Here is a 23,769-nt window from a genome sequence, read left to right on the forward strand (position 1 = left end):
ATGGATCCCCATCTGGACTCCCAAGAAGCCAGGAGCACCCCTTCAGATGCAGGGACCCTGATACTTGTATGGGAAGAGGGCCAACCCCTGGCAAAATGACCTCTCTACCTATTCCAGAAGTCCTCTCCCTCAAAAGCAGGTGCTCATATGCCAAGTGCCTCTAAGGACCTCCAAACTCAGTCCACGGAAAGGCTCTGAGCCTCAGCATACCACGGGCCTCCACCCGAAGTGTCCCCTCCCAGGACCACTAGCATCAGCACATGAAACTAGACCTTTTGCTCACGGGAAGATGCTCCAGCATCAGAAACAGCCCTGACTAATGACTGCAACTCAAGTTCTTGGGCTCTCGGCCCTCCAATTCTTCATATCCCAGTGCACGGGCAATCATCACTCCTTGGTCAGTACTCAGGGGTCACCTTCCATAGGCAGGAGGCAAGAAAGCTAAAGCCATGTCATTTCCTGTCCAAAGAGGTGACCTCCTGATCTTTCCAAGTCAGTTTCATTCATGAATGACAGAGTATCGACCTATGCGGTCCTGTCATTATTTCCCCCCAAATGTTGCAATCAGTGCTTCCATAAATTCTGTTCCATGGTTACTCCAGGTCCCAGAGTTTGAGAGTTTAGCTTCCCACTTTCCCCTTAGAATGCTGAGTGGAGAATCACGCCAGGCTTAACAGAACCACCACCATCAGTCAGTGTGGCCTGTCACATCGGTCACTCACAAAGGGACTTTCTAAAGCAGGTTTGCCACACACTCATCTCCAAACCATGTCTGGTTCACACCTTGATACACCAAGCCAGAGGTTAGAGTGTGACGTCCTAAATCGCTTTTGTAGAGAACGTGCTCCCAGAAAAATCAAAACAGGCCGAACTCAGGACAATGGCCATCACGCATGTCCGAACAAGACCCCAGCATGGAACAGGCTCCATCACTTCTAGAACAGCAAGCACAAGGAGAGCAGCTGGATGCACACCCCCAACAGAGTCACGTTTTATTTTAGACTCACTCCCTCTCTTTCACCTCAAATACTCTAGCCTTAAAAAGCAGCAAGCTCAGAGTACCTCCAGTTTTAATTTAGACTGGCACAGCCACGCTGCTCCAAGCTGGAAACACTGCAGAGGCAAGAAAGGCAGAAGCAGCTGTCTGCTGCTCGGCTCCGGACACAGCACCCCTTGCTGCTGAGCACACAGCTTATCTCTAAGCTGCTTGGCCAACGCACTCTATGCCTCCGGGAGAAGGGGTCGAGCTAAAGTATCCACAAGCCCAACTGCTGAGCCCCATATACAGACACCTTCTCTGTGGGGCTCCAGGGGTCCACAGATCACACTGTGGTCTTTCCCTCCAGAGTTCAGAGGCACACCGGCCACCCTGACGCCTTACCCCCAGTGCCACCCCAGAGAGAATTGGCCTCACACCCACAGCCAGACAGGCTTCCTAGTAGTTCAGGGAACAACCCCCGGCCCACTACGGGGATAGGCTGCTCACCCATGGCCAAGCGGAAGATCTTGAAGATCCTCACAATAGGACACTCCAAGGAAAGGGAGAGGCTGAGCCTCACTGACTCACTGCCTTCCCCCAGGTCCGTCCATCTTTCTCCAGCAGGAGTGAGGGCAGCCACAGTGTCCTCCTGAGGAGCCAAGGGGAATTCCCTACTCCCGCTGCAAATGGGAAACACAAGATTCAAAGATTCCCCTACGATGTACCCATATTAGAGGAAAACAAAAATCCGTGCCACATCCTCCTGGGGCCAACGTGTCCAGGTAACTAGGATTAAAAAATAATAATAATAAAAAATAACCGCTCCAGAAAGGACAAAAACCAGGAACCATGTAAGTTCATTAGGAAACAAGAAGATGAATTCTTCAATTCTTGGGTCTGGGACTGTTCCTTCCTCAAGGAGTAAGGAAGGAAAAATGCAATGCACCTTGCAGCAATAGGCAGAAATGAAGGGGCTGCCTGTTCCCTTCTGACATCCTGGGCCTTTTCAGGGAGCTGAGCTCCAGCCCCCAAAACACCTTTTGTATACTTTCTGTTTCTATCTAAGAAACAATGGACCTGGGAGGCACATGGGGGCCCTGGGGGGCTTGTTTTTTCTCTGCTCAGCTTGCTTCACACTTACATCTAGTTTAACAATCAGATTCTGTACACAGGATCAGGAGAAATGAATATAATTAGAATTTTATGAGCAAACTTCCTTGGAGAACAAAGATTCAAGAGAAAATTCTATGTAACCATACTATCAAAGAGACAAAAAATATATTTTCACTGTGTATAGAAAATTCCCCTACTTTGAAATGAATTTCATCCCCAAGTTCAGGTGAGGAAATGAAGGCTTGGGGTAGTTCTAGGATTGGCTCCTAGAAACCAACTCCTTCCTTCGAGCCCTCTTTACCCTTCCACCCTGAGAGGGAGGAAGGTCCTCCGTCCCCACCCTTAAGATCACACAGCATCCCTGAGAAACAGGACACAGATCACCCAGTTGGAGAAGCAAGAGGTGAATGGTCAGTGTCCCAATGCTAAAGGCACTGGGGACACAAGGGGTCGGGGGGGGGGGCAGAGTCCTTCCGATGGGGGTGAGGAATAGGAGATGGATGTGGGACCAAGTTCAGGTATCCATTGGACACAGCACAGATCTCAATGGCAGATCTTGAGCTCCGGGAGAGCTGGAAGCTGCAAGCCTAACAGCTTCTAGTTAGAATCATGAGCACGGATCAAAGAGCCTCAGGCCTATTTCCTTTCTAGCACTTAACATGGTGGTGCACCCATAGGCATTTAATACGTGAAGATTTACTTTCCAAGTCAGGTGGAAAGCTAACCATGTCCAACATTACAGCCATATAAAGGATAGTGATGTTTTCAAACCCCCCCACCAGACACTGTTGACTCTCGGCGGCAGCAACAAACTCACGTTCGTGAGAATTGTGCAGGGCATCCAGATGGCAAGTTCTTGACCTAAGACAGCTGTGTGGCTCGTCAGTGCCTTCAGTTCATAAGGGAAGTGGGAGGGTCTCCGTTCTTGGGGAAATTGGTGCCATGTCCCAGGTCTAGCAGCCCGACGTGCCGATTCCAGAATTTGAATCCTGCCTGTCACTGCTCCTCCCTCACCCACCTTCTCCCCTCAACTAGGACACTCCTGCAGAGGAACCAGCACCCTCCATTACAGGCTGGGTGCCCACACCTCAGCAGGACTGCTCCAGAGCATCTGCTTTTTATTTTTATTTTTATTTATTCTGCCTCCTCAGCCATTTGTTTAAAATGAAAACATGCCAAAGGAGGGTTATATAAAATATATGTATAAATGCTGATACGTTTTAAATATTTCATCTTGGATCCTAGGTACAAGCTCATGTGGAGTCCTCCCTCATTTGGAGTCCTCCCAAGTCCTCCCCACAAGGCCCAAGTCTGCGGTGGCCTGCCCGCCCGTCAGTGGGGTGGACTCAGCACTCTATTCCCCAAGCTCCCAAGCCAAGTGCCACAGCCTGGCACTCCCTGAGTCTCCTGATAAAGGCCAGGCCTGGAGTCAGATCCCAGAAAGGACCCAACTCCAAACCTTGGATGACAGCCAAGGCAAGGCAGGGCTGCGACTAGAACCCCAAGACAGAGCTGCGCTCTGAGGATCACCATCCCGATACCCGCCGTGAACACAGAGGCCACCAGTTCTGCCCCGGAGAAGCCTGGCCTGAGCTGTTCCAGGCAGTCTGTGAGGCCATCCCAACAGACAGGCCTCACTTCTAGAATCTACTGTCTTCCATCAAAAAAAAAAAAAAAAAAAAGGAAAGAAAGAGGAAAAAGAAAAATCCACAGCATGAATCTCATCCGTGACTCACATGGGCCTTGGCAATTCCCAGTGAGGACAGCTTTGTGGAGCTCCTTTTCAAGTCCCTAATGGGCTGGTAAATGGTTTTACGGCTTTCTGATGAAGTGTGAAGAGCTCTGTGGTACTCTGCTTTGCTTCCTGGTGGCTTCTGAGGCCCTGGAGCCTAAGCCTAATGAAGGGAAGCAGCAGAAGCCCCTGGCCAGCTCATCCCCACCCTCAACAACCCCAGTCCCCAAGGTGCAGGACAGGAGGCAGAAGAGACACCAACACATGACCTGGTGGGACAGCTTTTTAAGGTACCCTGGGCCAAAAAAGTCATTTAAAAAAATTCCTCCAGATACAAAGCCAGCTGACAATAACTGTGATAGGTTATTTATGTGTCAAAGTTTACCATCACTAGAGAAGTTGTAGACAAAACATACAGATTATGTATTTTTTTGGTGCAATTTGAACAGCTTATCTGACCATTCTGTAAATCTCAACTTGTACAGAATATTTTGACTACTTTTATAGTACTTAGGACATAATTTTTCCACTTTAAAGTTACACAATGTAACTAGCACTTGGTGTTACATTATGGTGTTTTCACTCCTTTTCATGCACCCAGTTGTCTTGTGTAATGCCTGAGCACATTCTCAGAAGTTTTACCCCCCGTTTCAGGGGTCCCTTCAGGAGAACACCATCACGGAACACACGGAAGGGGAGCATGGAGCTGCCCTCACTCTCACAAAACCCACTTAATTTCAGTCAAGTTGAGAGTTTTTCAGTAAACATGATAATTATTTGATGCTTGCCCACACTGGAACATTCTAAAACGTATCAAAACCAGGGTAACTGAAGAGAAGACCACCACAAAAAAAGACCCCAATGCCACTTAGTTATGCAGGAATCATGGACTCAGGATAGCCAACTCCACTCTACCGTATCAAGTAAAATGTTAATGGAAACCTACTGATCTGCAGTTTCAAATCTGTCCACCAAGCAGAAAAGGGGAGCAACTAAATCATACTTGCAACACACAAGTTGAGCATTATATGGGTTTTATAATTAAGAGTTTGACAATGTCTTACCCTAATATTTAATACAATTCTGATACCCAGTGGTGGATGAGGAAGTGGGAGGTAAGACCTGCATTTCATCCAAGTCGGTTCTGTCTCTAAACACATCAGACATGCTACAAGTGCTTTCCTTTGAGAACCAGGGGATGATCACATTTCAGCTTTGCTCTGACCATCTGTCAAGCAACTGTGATGAGGAGGATGAGGCTGTCTGCCACCATTTGCCCAAGGTAGTGCGTGCCGGGCACAGTGCACACTTGTACACATACTATCCCCATGAATGCTCACAGCACCGCCCGGAGGGAGGCACCAGGCCCCCTTGTCCTCACCAGGATGAATAAGCAGACAGACCTCACAAGGTTGAGGGCAGGGGGAGGTAGCAAGGGAGGCCCCAGGCCCCACTCACATGGCTCTTCCTGGCACACATGCAGGCCACCCAGGCCACGAGCCATGTCAGGCACTGCATTCCGGATCCACGCAGCACTCCCACAGAACCCAGAGCCCTCCTGGAAATGCTTTAAAATGACATTCCACCCACGTCCACAGATTTGTTACTATTTACTTTCACATTCTACTTACTGCCTTTTATTCTTCTTCCTAAGAAAATACCAAACAAATTCATTTCTCAAGTAAATGAATTAAACTCGCATCAGTACCATGACCCTTTTAGCAGCTTTTTTGGGGTCCTGGATCAAATTTCAACATCTGTGTGTATAGGCTTTCCCACACCACCAAGTCTTAGACACCAACTGGGTGCCCTACAATTCAGCTCAATTCTGATGCTAACTGTAGATAACATCACATGCCACAGGTTAAGGGCTCAGTCTTCCAAGACTGCCCACCATCTTCAGACACCAATCACAAACCCACGTGCCCCAGTTGGTCACCTGTGCCTCCAATCTACCAGCTTTTGATCAGAGGTTCCAATGAATCCCTCCTTGAGTTTAATTTGATAGAACAGCCCACAGAACTCAAACATTTTACTTGATCACTAGATTATAAAAGAATGTAACTTACATGGAAATGATGCATAAGGCAAAATATAAGAAAGGGGTATGGCCCTTCCATGTTTTCTCCCCGAATCTCCCTGTGTTCACCAACCAGGAACCCTATCCTCTTGGGTTTTTATGGAGGCTTCATTACAGGCATGACTGACTGAATCACTCACCAATGGCTAAGAGGTCAGGGATAGGACTGAAATTTCCAACTCTCCGATCACATGGGTGGTTCTTCCCATAACTCACCCCCATCCTTAAGTTAGGGACCAAGTTGCCTCATTAACATAACAAAAGGCACCTTTGTTGCTCTTATCACTTAAGGAATTTCAAGTGTTTTAGGAGCTCTGTGCCAAAAACAGGATGAAGGTCAAGTATTTATCACAAATCATTAGTACAGTGGCTTTCCTCAATCAACAAATACTTTGGGGTCTGCTTCTGCGGGCTGGACACAAAACAGTCCACCTTCAAATGCTCAAGAGCTAACTGCTACCTGGAACAAAAACCCTACCTCCTAGATCTTCCCAGATAAGGACCAGACCTCCAAACCAAGAGCAAGAAGACTCCCAGCCTCCCAGCCCAGAACCCTTGTGTTCCTTCCAGACAGCTCCTAAAGCCAGAGCTGACAGCACATAGTTCTGATCAGTTAAGAGCCTTCATTTCCAGGTCTTCCTCACTTGAAGCCCAAAAGAGAAGCTATGTCCAGCCAGGCAGGACGGAAGACCTGAAGGGGTGTGAAAGCTCCAGATCCTCCCACAGCAGTCAGCAGCCCGGCTCGGAAAAAGGGATTTCAACTGCATAACTAAACAGTCAGCTCTTGAAGGGTGAAATCCATTTTTCTCAGCTGATTTAAACTCTCCCCTGAGGCCATCTGTGAACCACACAAGAACTCTGAAAACCGTCCTTTGAAGCCTGGGGAAACTTCGCTTAGGGAAAATGTTTTGAAAGACCTATTTAGAGGTTTGGGTGGCACTTCAGACTTCCTAGACCTGAAAGGTCTCACTGGGCTCTGCAATCACGGATCTAGAAAAGGGCTGAAGACCATATAAATGGCCTAAAGAGCAAAGCAACAGGCCAGTACAAACGGCACTAGTTGGAGAATTGAGAAATTCAAGCTTTACTCTCTCAGCCCCTCCCATGGCTAGTGAGGGTCCGTGAAACCAAGGGTGGGAAAGGACCCAGCTGCAAAGGTGCCACTCCCTGAACGTGGAGTGGCACATTCATGTTTTTTTAAATGCCCAAGGTAGGGGTCACCTGGGCAGCTCAGTCGGTTGATCATCCAACCCTTGGTTTTGACTCAAGTCATGATCTCAGTTGGAGGATCAAGCCCCACATCAGGCTCTGTACTCAGCATGGAGTCTGCTTCAGATATTCACTATCTCTCAAGTCTTTTTTAAAAATTTAATAAAATGGCCAAGGTAGGCAGTCTATAATTTAGAATTCTTCTCAAACTATCTTCATGGCATTTTACAACTTGAAATACTTGCAGATACATTATCTAATTTTCAGGGTGGTAGTAAGCTGACCATTGAATCTAAAGTGGAATCTTTTTAAAAGGCTAAGAAATTATTGAAGTATCAACTGCCTGCCAAATGCTATACCTTGTCCCACAAAGATTTCCCTAAATCCCTGAAAATAGATCCCCTTCCTGCCCACACCATCATAGTCCAATTACTAGGATAGAAATAAATCACATCACCTCTCAAGTACAATTAACAGAATGTTTTCTTCTTTTTCTTTTAATTTTATTTGAGAGAGAGACAGAATGCACATGAGTAGGGGGAGGGACAGAGGGGGGAGAGGGAGGGGGAGAAGCAGACTCCTTGCTGAGCAGGGAGCCAGACTCAGGGCTTGATCCCAGGACCCTGGGATCATAACCTGAGCCGAAGGCAGATGCTTAACTGACTGAGCCACCCAGGAGCTCCTGTTTTCTCCTTTCCAATTAAACTAACAAGATCCCAATTACGCTAACCTTTTTCATTTTCTCCTTTTGCTATTCTGTCACTACTACTCTCGCATATGAACTTGAGACTACAGCACTTATAACCAATTCCCAAACACCTTTTTTACTGTTTTTGAATTAAATTTTAAACTGGCTGCATGTGTTGCTCAACTTCTAATGCTTTCCATGTGTTTCGATTCCCAAGTTAAAACATTTCCCATTTGGTATTTCTAACGCAATGGGAATCAGTAAAATGCGCCAAGAATCCCCACCCAAGAATCCATTTTTTCTAAGTCCCTCAGCAAGACCGGAAAAACACATGGGTGCACATCTAATCCTTGAAGAACCACCTTGTAGCAAGGCATGTGCAAGCCATCGATCCTACTTTTCCGCTCCCATGCCCTCTGGATACCAAGATTTCTAGTAACCAATCACTTTGTTTCCTAACTCTTACTGTTCCATGACAGAAAATGAAGCAGACTCTTCATGGGGGGAGCCTCAGGTGCAGAAAGCCCATCTCTAGAGCTTGCATTACATTCCCCAGGCAGCTCAGACCTACAAGTAAAAAGCATTTATAACGACACTCTAGAACTAACTCAAAGAACCCATTCAAAGGCATGGTGGTTTCCTTACCAGGGGTTGTTTTCTGGATAAAACTGAAGGTTCTGCTGGACAGCAACTTTGGAGTCTAGCTGCCAGCACGTGGTTTAAACTTGTAACATCTGCTACAGGGTGTCCCCACCGCTAGGACTACATTCTCCAGAGTCCATTTCTGCCAGAATGTCATGTTCCTTGTTACGGATATAAGCAATTATTAGGACAGGGCAAAGTAAACATCAATAATGGTTCTAAGGCAATGCTCAAATATTATCCAACAATCCAACCTCTTCAGAGATAAAAGGTAAAGTTCTAAAGAGGCAAAGAATGAATAATTTAAATAACGTCAAAGGGGGAAGGTAAGCGCACAAATGTGAAGTGAAACCACCTTAGGAGACCCCCATATGACTGTTTTTCTTTCCTGTGGGTCAATCCACATTTGCTCATTTTTCCTTCATCTTAATTCCCACAGCTGACCTGAGTTTCCAGCTGTATCTGGAAGGTTCTCATGCTAATTCTCTCATAGGTGTATCTCCTTTATCCACTCCCTGTATTTATGTTTACCTGTATGTCTGTAGACAGTAGAGTCATTTTTAAATTCATTCTCTAATTGTTCTTTTAATTCCTGGCAACAAATCATTCCTGACGTACCTCTATACTATCCTCTAAGATTACAGCATGTGTGGACAGGTGTGACAGAACTCAATAGCCATCAGCATTTAAACGCTAGACTCGGGGCAGTTTAACCACCTAGTGGAATGTTCCACATGCTTCCCCATAGGCTTTCTCCCTTGGCGGGGAGGGGGGGGTTGGTGAGGGCACATCTGTCAGTCACTGTTTGGCCATAAGTTCCCTTAGAGGTTGCCACCAACACAGAGTGGAAAGGCTGATCCCAGCCCAGACCCAGTGGCCTTCTAGACATGTGGACATTCTGGGAGCTGAGGTAGATTAGTAGGAAACAAGTGATGAGAGGTGTTTATCTGATTAGCCCAGAGAGCCTGTTTTTACCTAGAGAACAGAACAGTGGGTAAAAACGGGTCACAGACTTGATGGGGTACAAAAGGGAGGCTGAACAATACACAGGGGTACTACAAGTCTCCTGCTACAAAGGGAGACGCAGAATTTCAAACCTGAGCCCAGTTTGTGCCGAGGCCACAGCCAGCCACCCAGGTCTCTACAGAAAGGCACGGACAGGATATGGGCTCCAGGATTTCTGGAAAATCCATGGATCCCTACATCAAAGGACAGAAAATAGGAAATGTGACCTGCTGTGCCTAACCCCACTAGGGAAGGACATAGCCAGGACACTGTGAGCTTGGCCATCATGACATCCACAAACAGGGCAGGAGGAAACCCCTGCCCTTGTCCCTGTCCCAAGGCTACGGAGGTAGGATAAGAGCAGAATCTGGGGGAATGCAGAGCAGAGTCAGCAAGAAGCCCAGGCCCAAGACTTGGCGTCAGACACAGGAGGGCAGGGGGTACAGGAGAGAAAAGAGGGACTATGGGGGTGGTTCTGGACACAACAGCCTAGGTTATGGTTTCCACAGTCACCCAGTAGATGCATGGGGGCCCGCCCCCTTAGACAATATAGCGCCAGCAGCACCTGTGTGGACCCACTCCAGGGGGGCACCCAGGGGGGGGCAGGACACCCAAGCTACCACACAGGCTTCCAGTGTCTCAGCGCGTACACGCGCGCGAGCACACACACCCATCCTGCACCCCGTGCGAAGAGGCTCCTCCTCTTGATTAGCTAATTTAGAAATACCACCCAGGTGCTATGAAGCCCAAGAGGGTCAAAAAGGCATTTCCCCATTTGTAGAAGGAAACCTTTAGTTTTCGTGGGAATTCTAGAGTCAGGAGGCAGGGAGGACCACATTGGAACCTAAATATCAGTCCAAAACAGCCCACGCGCGGGGCAAGTGAAACATCAAAAAAAGTTGGAGGGAGGCCTCCCTGCAGGGCCAGAAGGGCTCAGCCACATAAAACCCCAGCTCAAACTTAACACTGAGAGGGAAAGATGCTCAGAAGCAGGGGAAGTGGTACTGGGCCGAGTCAGAAGGCTTGGCAAGGTGTAAGAGGATACAAGCCTAGGCCTAAGAAGGCAGAGCCTGAGGAAAGGACTGGAGAACAAAAATGTATGTGGGGGTTGGGGGTAGGGTGAAGTCAGTGGTCATGAATCCCCTGAGTCACTCCTGCACTAGAAGGTTCTTCCTGAAATGCTAGCCGCCCCCCCGCCCCAACCTCCATTTGTCATTCGCCTCTTCAGTGGAATAGTATAGCACAAAGCAGAACTGCATGACTTAGCTCAGAAGTCTTGGCAAATGATAGCTGATGCCTTGTTCTGTTGTTTGTGTTGCTGAAAATAGACTACTTTTTGCATCAATGGGTGAAGCAGTCTTCTCCTTGTGTGATTTTTCTTGCTTCTACAAGTGTCCTCTCTGCAATTTGACCTTTAACGAGCAAGGAGATTAACTTAATGGAGAGATTAGCCACCTCAGCTACCTTGCCAATTTCTGCCTACCTCATCTGTATCTTCATGAGCAGATCTCATCATCTCCTAGGTTTGGGGAAAATGCCTCTAAAGACTCTAAAAACCCTTTGTACCAGGTTGTCCTTCAAAACTGCCATCGGAAAGGATACTTTGCAACCTTCAGCCAATTTATCCTTTTAACTCAATGCTGGATACTTGAAAGTGTCCACCTTATGGGCCGCAGACTCTCACTGGACAGAGTTTATTCTCTTAATAAGACAGGATCTGGTCCAGAAAACTGAAGCACCGAGGTTTTAAGTCCAACAAAATGCCTTCAAAGCAAGCCAGTAGCAAACACTCAGATATTACCTTAAGGATCCTAACAACTTCAAATCTGTTGTTTTTAAATCCTCAATTCCGTCTCTCGGCCCTACAATTCTTCCACTCCTTTTCTCTTCAAGATGAGATTGAGTCATCAGAGCCCTCTGAACATTTTTCTGGTGTCTGGAAATAGGATCACTTGCAGAGACCAAAAAATTTATTTTCTCTAGCTAACCTCATAAAAATGCAGACTTTACATGCCTGTCATAGATTTTTTTCCATCTCTAAGTTCATGCCTACAAAGTGACCACTGGTTTTTCTGAGGGACTGAAGCTAGATTTGGAAGGCGAGTCATACATTGTTTGCTACATTGTTACATCAAGTGGTCATACTCAGAACTGTGCAAAGAAATAACAATTACAGTGGAGAGGAGCATCTCCATACCAAGATCTCATTCCAACTTTCTGCTTTGGCCCTGCTGCCCTATCAGAAAAGGCCTGTGTTGGCTGCCAGCCATGACCTTCAAAGCAGTGCCCAACGGCCTTCACTTTGTGAGGTCTGTTCGGTTGTGGACCATAAAGGCTCCACTCACTCTTGTCCCAATCAGGGCCAGAGTCCCAAAGTTAACACGGGAGAATTCCAATGGCATGTCACTTCCAATTCATCAACATGCAGTCCTGGATTCTAAACATTCCTATACTTAATAAAAGCAGGAATGAACGAGAAAAGATTGTAGGGTGAAAAAAAACATTTGAGAAATTTAGTTGATAACATTTTAAGCCCATAGGCCCAAACTGATCCTGGATCCTTCCAGTCCAATCTCGTGGTGGGGAAAGGGGTCTTTGAGGAAATGGCATACGGTGCCAGGGGTAAGGGAACAGTGATTGTCCAATGCCTGTCATAGTTCAACCATTGCTTATATGGCAAGGAGCGGAAGTCATCTGGAAAAGAAACAAGGACTCAACCAGCTGATGTGGAAAAGGTTTTCTCCCCTCTTGTCATGTTTTCCTTTGTCATTTCGACTGAAGATTGTTCCAGGTTTGGGTTTTTCATCCCAAAGAAATCTCTAATATTGCCATTTGGAAAGGGAAAGAATATGTCACAATGGGGGTTGGTACTTCATACACACGATGCATACATTCCATTTTCGATACATAACCAAAGGGTAATGTTTAGTGCTGTTATAATAAATCTATTCAAGATCTTGCCAATAATGGGAAATGGGACAAGAGCGAGCATTTAATACACAGGAAAAACTTTGCCTTCTTGGGTACTGATGTTAATTTATACAGTCAAACCCTCCTATCCGACATAATTAGGGCTGAGGTAATGAATGGGGAGAATTAAAGCACAAAATCCTTTTGAATAAACATCTTAAGACTTTATTTTAATGTGCAGCTATAGGATCTGATCATCTTGGTTTTGCCTGTGATGAGACACTGGGCATACAGCATAATAAGGACACACACCTTCACACTCACTTTCAAGCTAGGACCTTTCTTTGAATAAGGGTCTACTAACTAGAATTCTCTGTGGACCTTCTTTCATGAACCCCTCCATTGATGTGGTCCCGGGATTTCCAGTCTCAATTTCTGTGAAGTCAAGCAAGAACAGACACTTGTGAAGACTACAGCCCTTCTAGATTTTTTGCAATATTCCAACTTTTATAGTTGTTGCAACCCACCTATGTTGACAAATGCTTTAGTAGTAACCACTTTTGAATCTTGTCCAAAATAGTCAATGAATTTTCAAAGCAGTGACTTTTTATACTCTTACTTAATCAGTTTATAGGATATTCACCTACCACTTCATTCAATTACTTCATTCCAATAGCAAGTGCAACTGGCATTAAGGAGGTTTGGGAACAAACACTCCGATCTCGTCAGCACCCAGTTCAACCCCTCCAGCAGGAAGGAATGCGTGTCCTGGGAGAGCGCAGGACGGGCTGCTGGGGCTCAGTGTGCTATAGTTGTGTGTTTTACATGGTACATATATTACAGGAGACTCCAGAATACCTAAGTTAATGCAGCAAGTCTGTAACATAGAAGCCGGTTTAAAAAAGTCCTGTACTTGAAATATTTAAGTACAAAAAGTGAATTTACATAAAAGGAATTAGTTCATTAGGATTCTGATCTACCCTATTTTAGTGTTAACATGCTTTCCACCACCTTACTATCTTGGTAAATACCAATTCATCTTCATGTCCCAAATCTCTACAGGTTATCAGCTATACTTCAACCAATAGTTAACTTCAACAGTATTCAGCACATAACATACTGGAATTTGTTCTAGATCTGGCTGTGGGAGAAGGTGGGGTTACCCAAAGTCATAGGTCACAGGCCTTTTCTTCAGGTGGACATGATTTATATATATATGAAGTAACAGGGAAAAGTGTAAAGCAGGTAATTAAAAGCAAATGATTAAATATATAGTGCATATTTTTATAGTACATGGTTCATGGTCACTCGGTGCCACAGGCAGTTGAGAAGTGAACAGTCAGTGCTGAAGGTTCTACCGATCTATGTTTCCAACAAGGTTAGGAGCCCTCCCAACCCTGAGGCTGAGGAGTCGGCTATATGATTTCTCGTTGGCCACACAGTCAGAGATGGTCCCTGGAGACTCTTCCGGCCTCACACATTTAATACTAGATGACCTAAAATTACACGGATTCCCCCCACGTCCAGCCACCTCCTCACCCCATCCCTGGGTCTCCAAAACAGAGAAGCAGGGAGAAAGGGAAGGGACCAGAAACAATCTTTCCCACTCCACTCAGTCCCCACACTCCAGGTGTAGACTGGGCCTCAACACGATGATTTGTGCTCTCTTAATGAGAGGCCCGAATTAAGACCACAACTTATAATAAAAGCAAAAGTACGCGGATATGGAAAACTTCTGTGTATAAAGTGAATTTTAATTTTCTTCTTTTTATGACACTAGATACTTGCCTCAACTTAGCCCAACACCAGGAGGAAACCAGGCCATGGTTTTAGATACACCTCACATAAAAATGGTCTACTCCACATCAATAACTGCTTTCATTGCCATTCAACCCCACACGTGTAGGTGGGGAAACCAAGAGGTACAGGAAATAGCTGCAGGAATGGCCCCAGTGGGGTCCCTGTGTGACACTCTCAAACCATTCTGAACCACAAATATATCCCCTCGACACCATATTGCTTTGTCTCTTTGTATGCCCCATGCTACACTGACCCGACAGGTCCGTTTTTTATCACCTGACCACAGCCTGGAGCCGCAACCCCCACGTCCCCACAGGGAGCTTCAAGAGCCACCAGAAGGCACGTGACGATCACTTCAACTGGTTGGAGGTTCACACAGACACTGCCCCACAAAGAACCTCATCAACAATCTGTATTTACCTCCAGCTCTATTCACTCGCCGAACAGCAAAGGAAATCAGAACAAAACAGGGCTTCAAAAGCTATTGCCGGAAATCGCCTCACTAAACTAACAATCTGGGGTAGGGGCTTACCCAAGGAGATAGCATAACCCTAAGTATCCTAAGTATTTTGTTGCTTAGAGGACGTTTCTTATCACACGTTTAATCACTTGAGGGAAGATGGGAAGTATCCTCTTCCACACATGTCACTCACCGATGCAGGCGTGGACTCTCACAGACAGCTGTGTCCTCAGGATGATGCTGTGCTTCTTGCCCCGCCTAATGGAGACAGAAAACAAAATGGACACAGGGATCAGAGTGGTCGCCAAGAGGACACCTACATGCTGTCAATCAACTTGAAGCTTCTGGCACACCCACCTCAGAGAGACTCTAGATAAGCAGGGACTGAAACAGAACGAGAATCTACCCTGAAATAACGTGATGTCACAGGGCTTTACAAAAAATTAAACGATGAAGTTTGACTCTGTGGGATCACACACACATTTTATTACCAAACCTGGTCAACTCCTTCCATCCATAGAGTTAGTGTGTACTCATGCTTGACCATGTTGGGAAAAACTTTAAAATCTGTGCCCATCAAGTGAAATCCCTGGAATGTAACACACATCTGCTTGACCATTTTTACATTTTTTGTCTATAGAAGAAGGGCACACAGTGGGGTCATCAAAAAGTCGGTTTGCTGTGCACTAAGTCAAGATGGTTACAACTTTTACCCTTCGCTCACAGGAAGGAGTCCACCAGAGAGCTTACGGGCCATTTATTCTCAAGAATGCCAATTTATACCATGAAAACAGGATGGGGGGGGCGCGCCTGGGTGGCTCAAGACAGTTAAGCGTCTGCCTTTGGCTCAGGTCATGATTTCAGGGTCCCAGGATCAAACCCCACATGGGGCTCCCCACTCAGCGGGGAGCCTGCTTCTCCCTCTCCCCACCCGTGCTCACACTCTCTTGCACCCTCAAACTCTTTAGAGAAAACAGGATGGACCCTCCTCCCCAATTCTGCTCCTAGTGGGGCTTGTCCCACCCTATGCAGAGAAGGACTAAAGCACCCAGCAGTTGAGAGGACAGCTGGGAGAAAACAGGTGTCCTGGCTACCTAGGGGTAACAAAGGCTTTGGGATTTGGACAAAGGGAAGAGCCAGAGAATAAAGGTAAAATGGAGCCAGCCGACCAGCATAGCCGCAGATAACCTACGGGGTCTCTCAGTGGCTGAGCCCCCTCCCATCACTTTTCTGGCCACTCCTCTCCCCAGTCTGGCAGTGCTCTCCGGCTTCCGGGTTTTGGGGTGGTGCTGGAGGGAAAGGAACAAAATCTCACCAGGACACATGGCTGACATCATGATTACGAATTCACAGTAATCACTGCAACAGTTTTATTTATTCTTGAGACCCGGTAAGAGGGGAAAAATATGGCTTTTAAAAATGGCCTCTTCCTGATGTAATATATGGTGATTAACATAATAAAAAAGTTAAAAAAAAAATTAAAAAAAAATGGCCTCTTCCAAAGGAGAAAGGAAAACCACTTGCAGAGGCCTACAAAATCATGCAGTGACCTCCAGCCCAGCAGCTGCTTATAAGCAGAAAATCTGCATTCACGATCCCTCCAGATCCCCACGAGCCCCTCCTTTATTCTTTTGTTCATCTGATTGTTTTACAATTGTTATGTGCAAGGCACTGGTCTCGAACTTCTCTCAAGTATACAACACTTGACCCATCTTCCCAAGCCTGGGATGCCTATAAACACAAACTGCAAAACTTTCTTTACACACAAAAATCTTTCTCTGGACAATCCAGATGTTGACCTTCCTTCAAGTCTTCTGATCATGCTAGAAAATTCTAAGTGCATGGACCTGAACTACTGAACAGACTGTGGGGTGTCCGGGGATGCGGAGGCAGGTAGTAGCCACAGGTGTATAGCAGAGATCAAGCTTGGAGCACTAACCTGAGAACCAACGAGTTAAGGCCAGACCCTAATGATGAGTAACAGCAAACCCTGAGTCCACAGACCCCAGGATTTTCTGTAACTCGTGCTATCAGCAGTTAGGAGTCAAATAAAGCATGTGGACAAAGAAGTACATGCTTTAGATGCCCGGATATTGGGGGGGGGGGGGGGCGTTGGGCGGAAAGTATGGAATGACCAGGGAAAAGGTTTCAGAACAGCTCAAGTTCTGGAAAAGTTCAAGAGCGCCGATTGATAGCCCTGCTTTTATCTTCAAGCAACTACAAAAATCGAATTTTGAGGAAGTGCTTGTTTTCCCACAGAATTCTCCAGTCCCACAGCGGGGGTGTGGTGTGATGCGGTTTAGGATCCCGGGCACCTGCACCGAAGCGAACCCCATCCTGCAGTGGCTGTCTTCTGTGCTTGCGCACTGAGGAAGGAGGCAATTGGTTGGTAATGCTAACCCCTAAGGGAGTTAAAAGACCACAGAAGAAAGGCCTATTTTGTAGTTTTATCACTTACAATTCCTCTGCTTCAACATTCGCCCTCCTTCCCCATCTGCCCCTGTACATGAAATCCTACAATGGAAGAAACCTGTGTGGCATCGGGGGCCATGGGCTATGGAAACCAACTGAGAGAAATCAGCCTCAGATCCCAGGAGTTCCAAGCAAAGGAGAGGACTGGCCTCAGCTGAGGGGAGTGGTGGTAAGTGGCAGCCAAGTCCACAGAAGGGGTCCTCCATCTCCCATCCCTGGTTCCTCCCACCTTCAACGTGGGTACCATTGCTGTGCCCATTTTGCAGATAAACACAATGCTAGTAGAAAGGAGATAAATTGCATCAAGTCACACAGCTGGTAGAAATAGACCCAGGCTGAAAGCAGAGTGACTCCATGGTCACCTGCATTATCCTGCCCATTGCTGGACACCTGCCTAACCTTCTCCAGGGCTTACAAAGGAGAGAGAGTCCGGGCATTCTTAGGGAACTGGGGTAACCTCAATACTAAAACCTAACAAAAATGACATACATTGGGGCACCTGGGTGGCTCAGATGGTTAAGCCTCTGCCTTCAGCTCAGGTTCTGATCCCAGGGTCCTGGGATCGAGCCCCACATCGGGCTCCCTGCTCAGCAGGAAGCCTGCTTCTCCCTCTCCCACTCCCCCTGCTTGTGTTCCCTGTCTCCGTCAAATAAAATTTAAAAAAAAAAGATACATTAGAAATTAAGATGCAATTTAAGACAATATTGGCTAACCAAATAAGATTTATTCTAATAATTAAAAAAGAATTGAAGTTCCAGGTTTTATTTAAATATATATCAAGGAGCACCTGGGTAGCTAAGGCGGTTAAGTGTCCAACTCTTGATTTCAGCTCAGGTTGTGATCATGAGATCAAGCCTTGCACAGGGCTCTGCGCTCAGCGAGGAGACTGCTTCTCCTTCCCCCCTGCTCATGCTCTCTCAAATAAAGTCTTTAAAAAAATAAAAGCTTTAAAAAAATTTTTTTAACAAATAAAGTGACTACTCTGGATGCAGAGATGGAATCCTCATTTTGAGGATGCTATAGCAGCTTTACCAGTCCCAAGGTGGACTGCCTACATTTGAACTCCAACAAGAAACTTATTTTGGTTGAAGGTATACCCTACCCACTACATGCCTTCTTGCCTTGATGTGATGCTGGAAGGTGAGCAGCCGTATTTGAACTGTGAGGAAGCATGAAAGATGGAAGCCACATCCTAAGGATGGCAAAGTAGAAAGAGGAAATAAGCCCAGGCCCCTAAGAGCATCTTGTCATCAACATACCATCCTTCAAATGGCCCTAATTATTTAATTAGATTTCATTTTTAAGAGAAGTTTTAGGGGCACCTGGGTGGCTCGGGTCATGATCTCAGGGTCGTGGATTCGAGCCCCGAACTCAGACTCCGCACTCAGCGGGGGAATCTGCTTGAAGATTCTCTGCCTCTGCCTCTCCCCCAGCTCGTGTGCCGGCATGCTCACTCTCTGTCTCCAAATCTTTTTAAATAAAGAGAAGTTTTCCTCCAAGGAATCACGCCAGCCTCTCTGGTCTTTGATGCTCGTCACCTGGGTCCCAGACCAACATTCCTCACCTGGCCACCTCACACCTTGAGTATGGTTCAAGGTAACCTGATTTGTATAATTGCTCTCTCCCCTTCCCCAAACTGGTCCCACTCCAGAACCTCGCTACTTTTCTAAAGTTGCTGTCTGTATACTAGCCAATTAATGTCAGGTGCTCATTTTACCCTTGTCTTGCTGTAGTCAACTAGTTCCACAGCTCCCCCCTTCCACCGCAAGCTCCAATCCCCTCCGCCCCTGCTTTCTCCGCCACCAGGCTCAGGTGCTAGAGATCAGGGTGGGCCACATCAGACAGCTGCCTCCCTGTTCAAAGTTCTGTACACTCACACACACCCCTCCTGGTTACTGGACTTCCAAGAGGACTCGCCCTTCGCAGGTCAGGTCTCTTCTGACTCCCACCCCCACCTTAAAGCCCAGTGCCCACCCAAGCTCACCCACTCCCACTGGATGTCATCTTTGTCCAGTGATGCGATCCGCATTTGAAGGTAGAGCTTTTCCCTTCCCACTGTCCACTCAGCATGGGAGTAGATTCTCTCCTCGGATTTCCTACAGAACCATCTCCTTCCCAGGCAGCCCAAGAGGGCTTTATAAAGCACCACTGCCTAGGCCCACCCCCAAGTTCTGATTTCATTGGTCTGAAGCTGAGCAGGAAGGGAAGTTGTTCAAGTTCCTCAGGTGGGTGTAGGACCCACTCCAACACTGAAACCTAGGCTGTAAGTTCCCAACCAAACAGCAGACCACCTGAGGAGCTTTTCAAGAGGTGAGAATCTGGGCCTCAGCCCACCCTCCTAAAGCAGGCGCCTAGAAGCCAGTATTTCTAGGCAGCTTTCTTCCAGGTTATTCGGAGGCAGCCCAGCACTGGCCCAGGGCTGGTGTGCAAGGTTTTAGGTGAGGAGGGGTTCCACAGCCTTCCATCAGATTCTCAAAGTTTTTTGCATCCCAAGAGGTCAAGTTTGAAGGAGTACGTTTTTCCTTCTTACTATTGGACAGAAAACCTCATCCAGTCACCTCTTTGTTCGCTTCTAGACTAAGCAGCATTGAGAAGTCACCTACATTTTGAACCCAAATCTAATTAACTTACTAAACCTGAAAATCCAAGCCATACACAAACAAAAACCCTGGACAGCTTGAAAGACTCTGGTTCAGCTGTGGATGAGAAGCAGTGAGCAGCTTTTCCTTACTCTCCTCCTAGGGGATGACCTTCAGCTCAGAGTACAGGCGTGTTGTCTGGGGCTCTTCTGGCAAGTCAGCGAAGGAGACAAAGGGTCTCCCGTCTTCTCAGTGGCCACCAGGCTCAAACTGCAGCCTACCAAGCCTGGACGCTGGCCTGGGTGAGGGAGAAAACCGGCCCTTTTCAAACAAAAGGGGCCATCCTGGCAAGTTCAGGGCTCCGCTCTTTGCTGTTGAGCTCCCTCACCCACAAACTGTGCAGAAACCTCAGGGGTCCATGCCCCCCCACACACACACACAGGGTTCCTCGGGGTTTATGAGCTACAGGCTGAGAAGCTAGGCATCTTAGAGCCAAACCAGGGCTCTCCACAAGCCCTCTGTACCCCTACGCACATCGACTGCAAAGCTGGAAGGCTGGGGGCACAAAGGCCCCTGCAGACCAGCTTCCTCACCTGCACTGGAGGGGACTTAGAGCTGGCCCATCGCACCGTCCACTCAGTGCAGGAGTTCACGCTCCCTTACACAACTTCCGGCAGCATTTTCAGGAATGGTCTTCCCAGGCTGCCCTGGAGGGCTTTAAAAAGCAGCACCGCCTGAGCCCACCCCCAAGTTCTGATTTCATTGGTCTGAAGCTGAGCGGGAAGGGAAGTTGTTAAAGTTCCTCAGGTGGGTGCAGTACTCTCCAACACTGAGAACCTAGGCTGTAGGTTTCTGACCAAACAGCAGACCACCTGAGGAGCTTTTGAAGCGGCCAGGATCCCAGGCCCCACGCCAAACCTCCTGAAGCAGGTGCCTAGAAGCCAGCATTTCTAGGCAGCTTTATCTGGGGGTATTTGGCTCTAAGTACCTTCAAATGTTCAGCCCTTTCCAGCCCTGCCCGGCCTGAGCTGCAAGCCTCCCACTGGCAAGCTCTCCCCAACCCCCAGGGTTGCACCCGACTTCCCCACGCACACACAGCCCTGTGAGGAACAGCAGGGGGTGAGGAGGAGTTAGCAGCACCCCAGCCGATGAGGGGACTGCAAGAGAAGCAGCAATTGTCTTCAGAGCTGCCCCCGGGGCGCAGGTCTGAACAGAGCCAAACGCAGGGAAAGGTGAGTACCCTAAGTGACCGAGACAAAGGTAGGAGCACTTAGGGATGCACACCCCAAGTGCAACAACCACACTGATCCTCACCGCACCTTGCAGCTCTCAAGTGCTCCTCAAGCTCCTTGGAGCTCTACGGTGCTCCCCCCTCTACGGCCCCCTCGCCCTTGCAAGGCCGCTATCCCCTCCAGGGCTAACCTCAAGCCCCACCTTCTCGGTGACAGGTCCCTGGCACTGGTTTTCTTTCGGAGGCAGTGGAGGTAGAAATGAGCAAAAAAGAGGCCTGGGCTCTCTGGCCCAGCTCTTCCCTGTGGGCAAGGATCCAGCCTTGGTTTCCTTAACTAAAAGAAATGAGATTTCAGAGTGCTTGGTCTGCATGGACCCCTCCAGGTCTAAAATCCAGTGATTCCCATTTCAGTGTATCTACTTCTCAAATGCTGACTGTAATTACAGTAAGGGCTATTCCTTTTGAGTTTGTATTATATGCTGGGAACTAGCTCACTGTTTTAGATACTATACGTCATTTTTCCTCCACAACAACCCAATGAGGATGCATTATGATTATCCCATTACTAGGAGACTGGGGTTCAGAGAGGGGCAGTAGCATCCCCATGGGCACACAGCCATGAGACTCACTGCAAAGCCCATGTCCCTAACCACCAGGCCATGCTGCTCCCCACTGTGCTCTCCTCCAGTCCCAGAGATCTTGTTGGGATCCCTGCTGACACGGGGAGGTAAATGAAATTGAGTAGTATTGTCCTCATTTTATAAATAAATTTTATAATCTCCTATCAGAGATAAAGTGACTTGCACAAGGTCACACAATGAAGGGTCAGGAATAATCATCCAGAGGGTTCAAGGCTTCTGGTTCTGTGCACCATGCTGTGGTGGCTAATTTCTCTGGCCTTGGAAGGCAATAAATAGACCTGGCTCTGTTTTGGTAGCATAATAATTGCTTTGTCCTTCTACTTTTGAAGGTCTTTCTCCTCTTCTCTGATTAACTATAGCTTAAGTGATAATTCTAAACAAGGACTGAGTTAATTTTTAGTCTTGGCATAAAAGAGCAGGGCAATGGACAAGAACAAAGAAACTCCTCCAGCAAGGAAATTCTCTCAGAACACCCTGTACAAAAAAACACCACCATTTGCACATCGCCTGCCACACGTTGTCATCATATGGGCACAACTTTAGCAGATTTTTGCTATAATTCACCCAAAGAAATCAAGAAAAAAATGGTTTCATGTGTCCTTTTCATGACTCCAAAGGGCAATTCTTAACTAAAAAGAAATTATATTTTAACTCCCATTCGTGGGAGACAAGAGTTCTTAGGCACACAGACTTTGCCAAATGCCACCCTCCTAGGGGAGGACATGGGAGGGACACTTAATGCAAATGACACTGCAGATGTGTTCAGATGCCTCCTACCTGTGAAGGAAGGCTCAGCCTACAGGCTGCTTCCAACCAGCTCCCAGTAAGTTGCCATATGCCGCCAGCGCTCAGTGGTGGTAGGTGACCCAGGGATAATGGAGGACCCAGCAAGGCCAAGGCATCATCATCCTGACCTGTCTTCTGCAACCTAAGCCAGGGACACAGGGGCCTTCCCACCAGTGGTCAATAGGGTAGCTTCTTCATACTCTTCCAGACAAAAAGGAGTGTCATCCTGAGTACATTCCAAAGGACAAGGTGAGGAGGTCACCACAAACCGGGACTTTTGCAAACACATAAAGCTCCCTCTGGGCTGAGTTTGGGGCCTGCCTGTCAAAAGCACAGCTACCCAGCATGGTCTGGGACCTTCTCCTGTTGACACTTTCCCACATATGAGTCCTGCCTTCTCATCTTGCCATAATCCATCTTAGGTGTAGGGTGCAGAAATGGGGTCAAGGTTGTACCTATCAGATGGACCCATGGCAGGTGATGATTCGCAAGGGAACAGAGTGAGAAAGTAAGCTCCAGGATCTCCTCTGGGGAGCTTGCAGCAGGGTTCCTGGCTCTTGAGGCATGGCCGCAGGGACTACCAGCACCTGGATGCTGATGCTGACGGTGCCAGATGATGGCAGCAAATGCGTCCTCCCTGGAGCCACCATGCAGCGTGCTTGAGTGCTATTGGAACCAAATCCAGTGTTTTAGCCTGGGGCCGAAGATGTCCTTGCATGAACCAACCTTACGTCACCAAAGGTGCCAATGTACTTCCTGAGTAAACCTGAAATGCCTTTGCCCAGAAGCTCCTGGGAGGATCAGGGGAGTACAGACTTGGAATCGGGTCCACCTGTGTTCAAACTTGGCTCTACCATCTACTGGCTCTCTCTCCCTGGAAGTGTAATTTAATTCCTGACCCTCAGTTGTTTCAGATGAGAAACAGAAACAATGAAATCCAGTCACATGACTGTTAAGAGAATGAACTATTAAATAAACAGATCGTGAATAACGTGCCTGGTATCGTGGTTGGCATAACAGGCGTTCCATAAATGTTACTTTCTTCCCCACTTTAATTTTCTTTTTTAGAGAAAGTGTGCACATGCTGGGGGCAGGGGGCAGAGGGAGAGAGAGAATCCTAAATAGACTCCATGCCTGGCACTGAGCCCGATGCAGGGCTCAATCCCAGGACCCTGAGATCATGACTTGACCCGAGATCAAGAGCCAGATGCTTAACTGACTGTGCCACCCAGGTGCCCCTTTCTTCCGTGCCCCTTTCTTCCCCACTCTTAACTCCAACTGCTGTCTAATGTAGTGATGCTTTTTCCCCCCTAGGCTCCCATCTCCAAATCATTTGAATTTTGATAAGAAAAAAATCAAAGAGGGCATGGTCTTCAACTATAACACCAGTAGAGACATTTTTCAGGTTGATAATAATCTACTCATAACACACCTGGTATATG

General features: G+C 47.3%; 1 protein-coding gene across 7 annotated transcripts in view; it reads right to left on the reverse strand.

Moving 5' to 3' along the window:
* The window catches only part of FHOD3 (formin homology 2 domain containing 3), a 453,128-nt gene that overhangs the window by 369,303 nt on the left and 60,056 nt on the right, over nt 1-23,769 (reverse strand). For all 7 annotated transcript variants that reach the window (XM_028098359.1, XM_028098361.1, XM_028098360.1 and 4 more), the window contains exon 3: nt 14,812-14,876. In XM_028098359.1, the coding sequence (XP_027954160.1) occupies nt 14,812-14,876 (65 nt within the window). The remainder of the gene's footprint in view (nt 1-14,811; nt 14,877-23,769) is intronic.

This window comes from Eumetopias jubatus, unplaced genomic scaffold (assembly GCF_037043125.1).
Source record: "Eumetopias jubatus isolate StellerSeaLion01/CBP00866 unplaced genomic scaffold, mEumJub1_p1.0 scaffold_16, whole genome shotgun sequence".
NCBI lineage: Eukaryota > Metazoa > Chordata > Mammalia > Carnivora > Otariidae > Eumetopias > Eumetopias jubatus.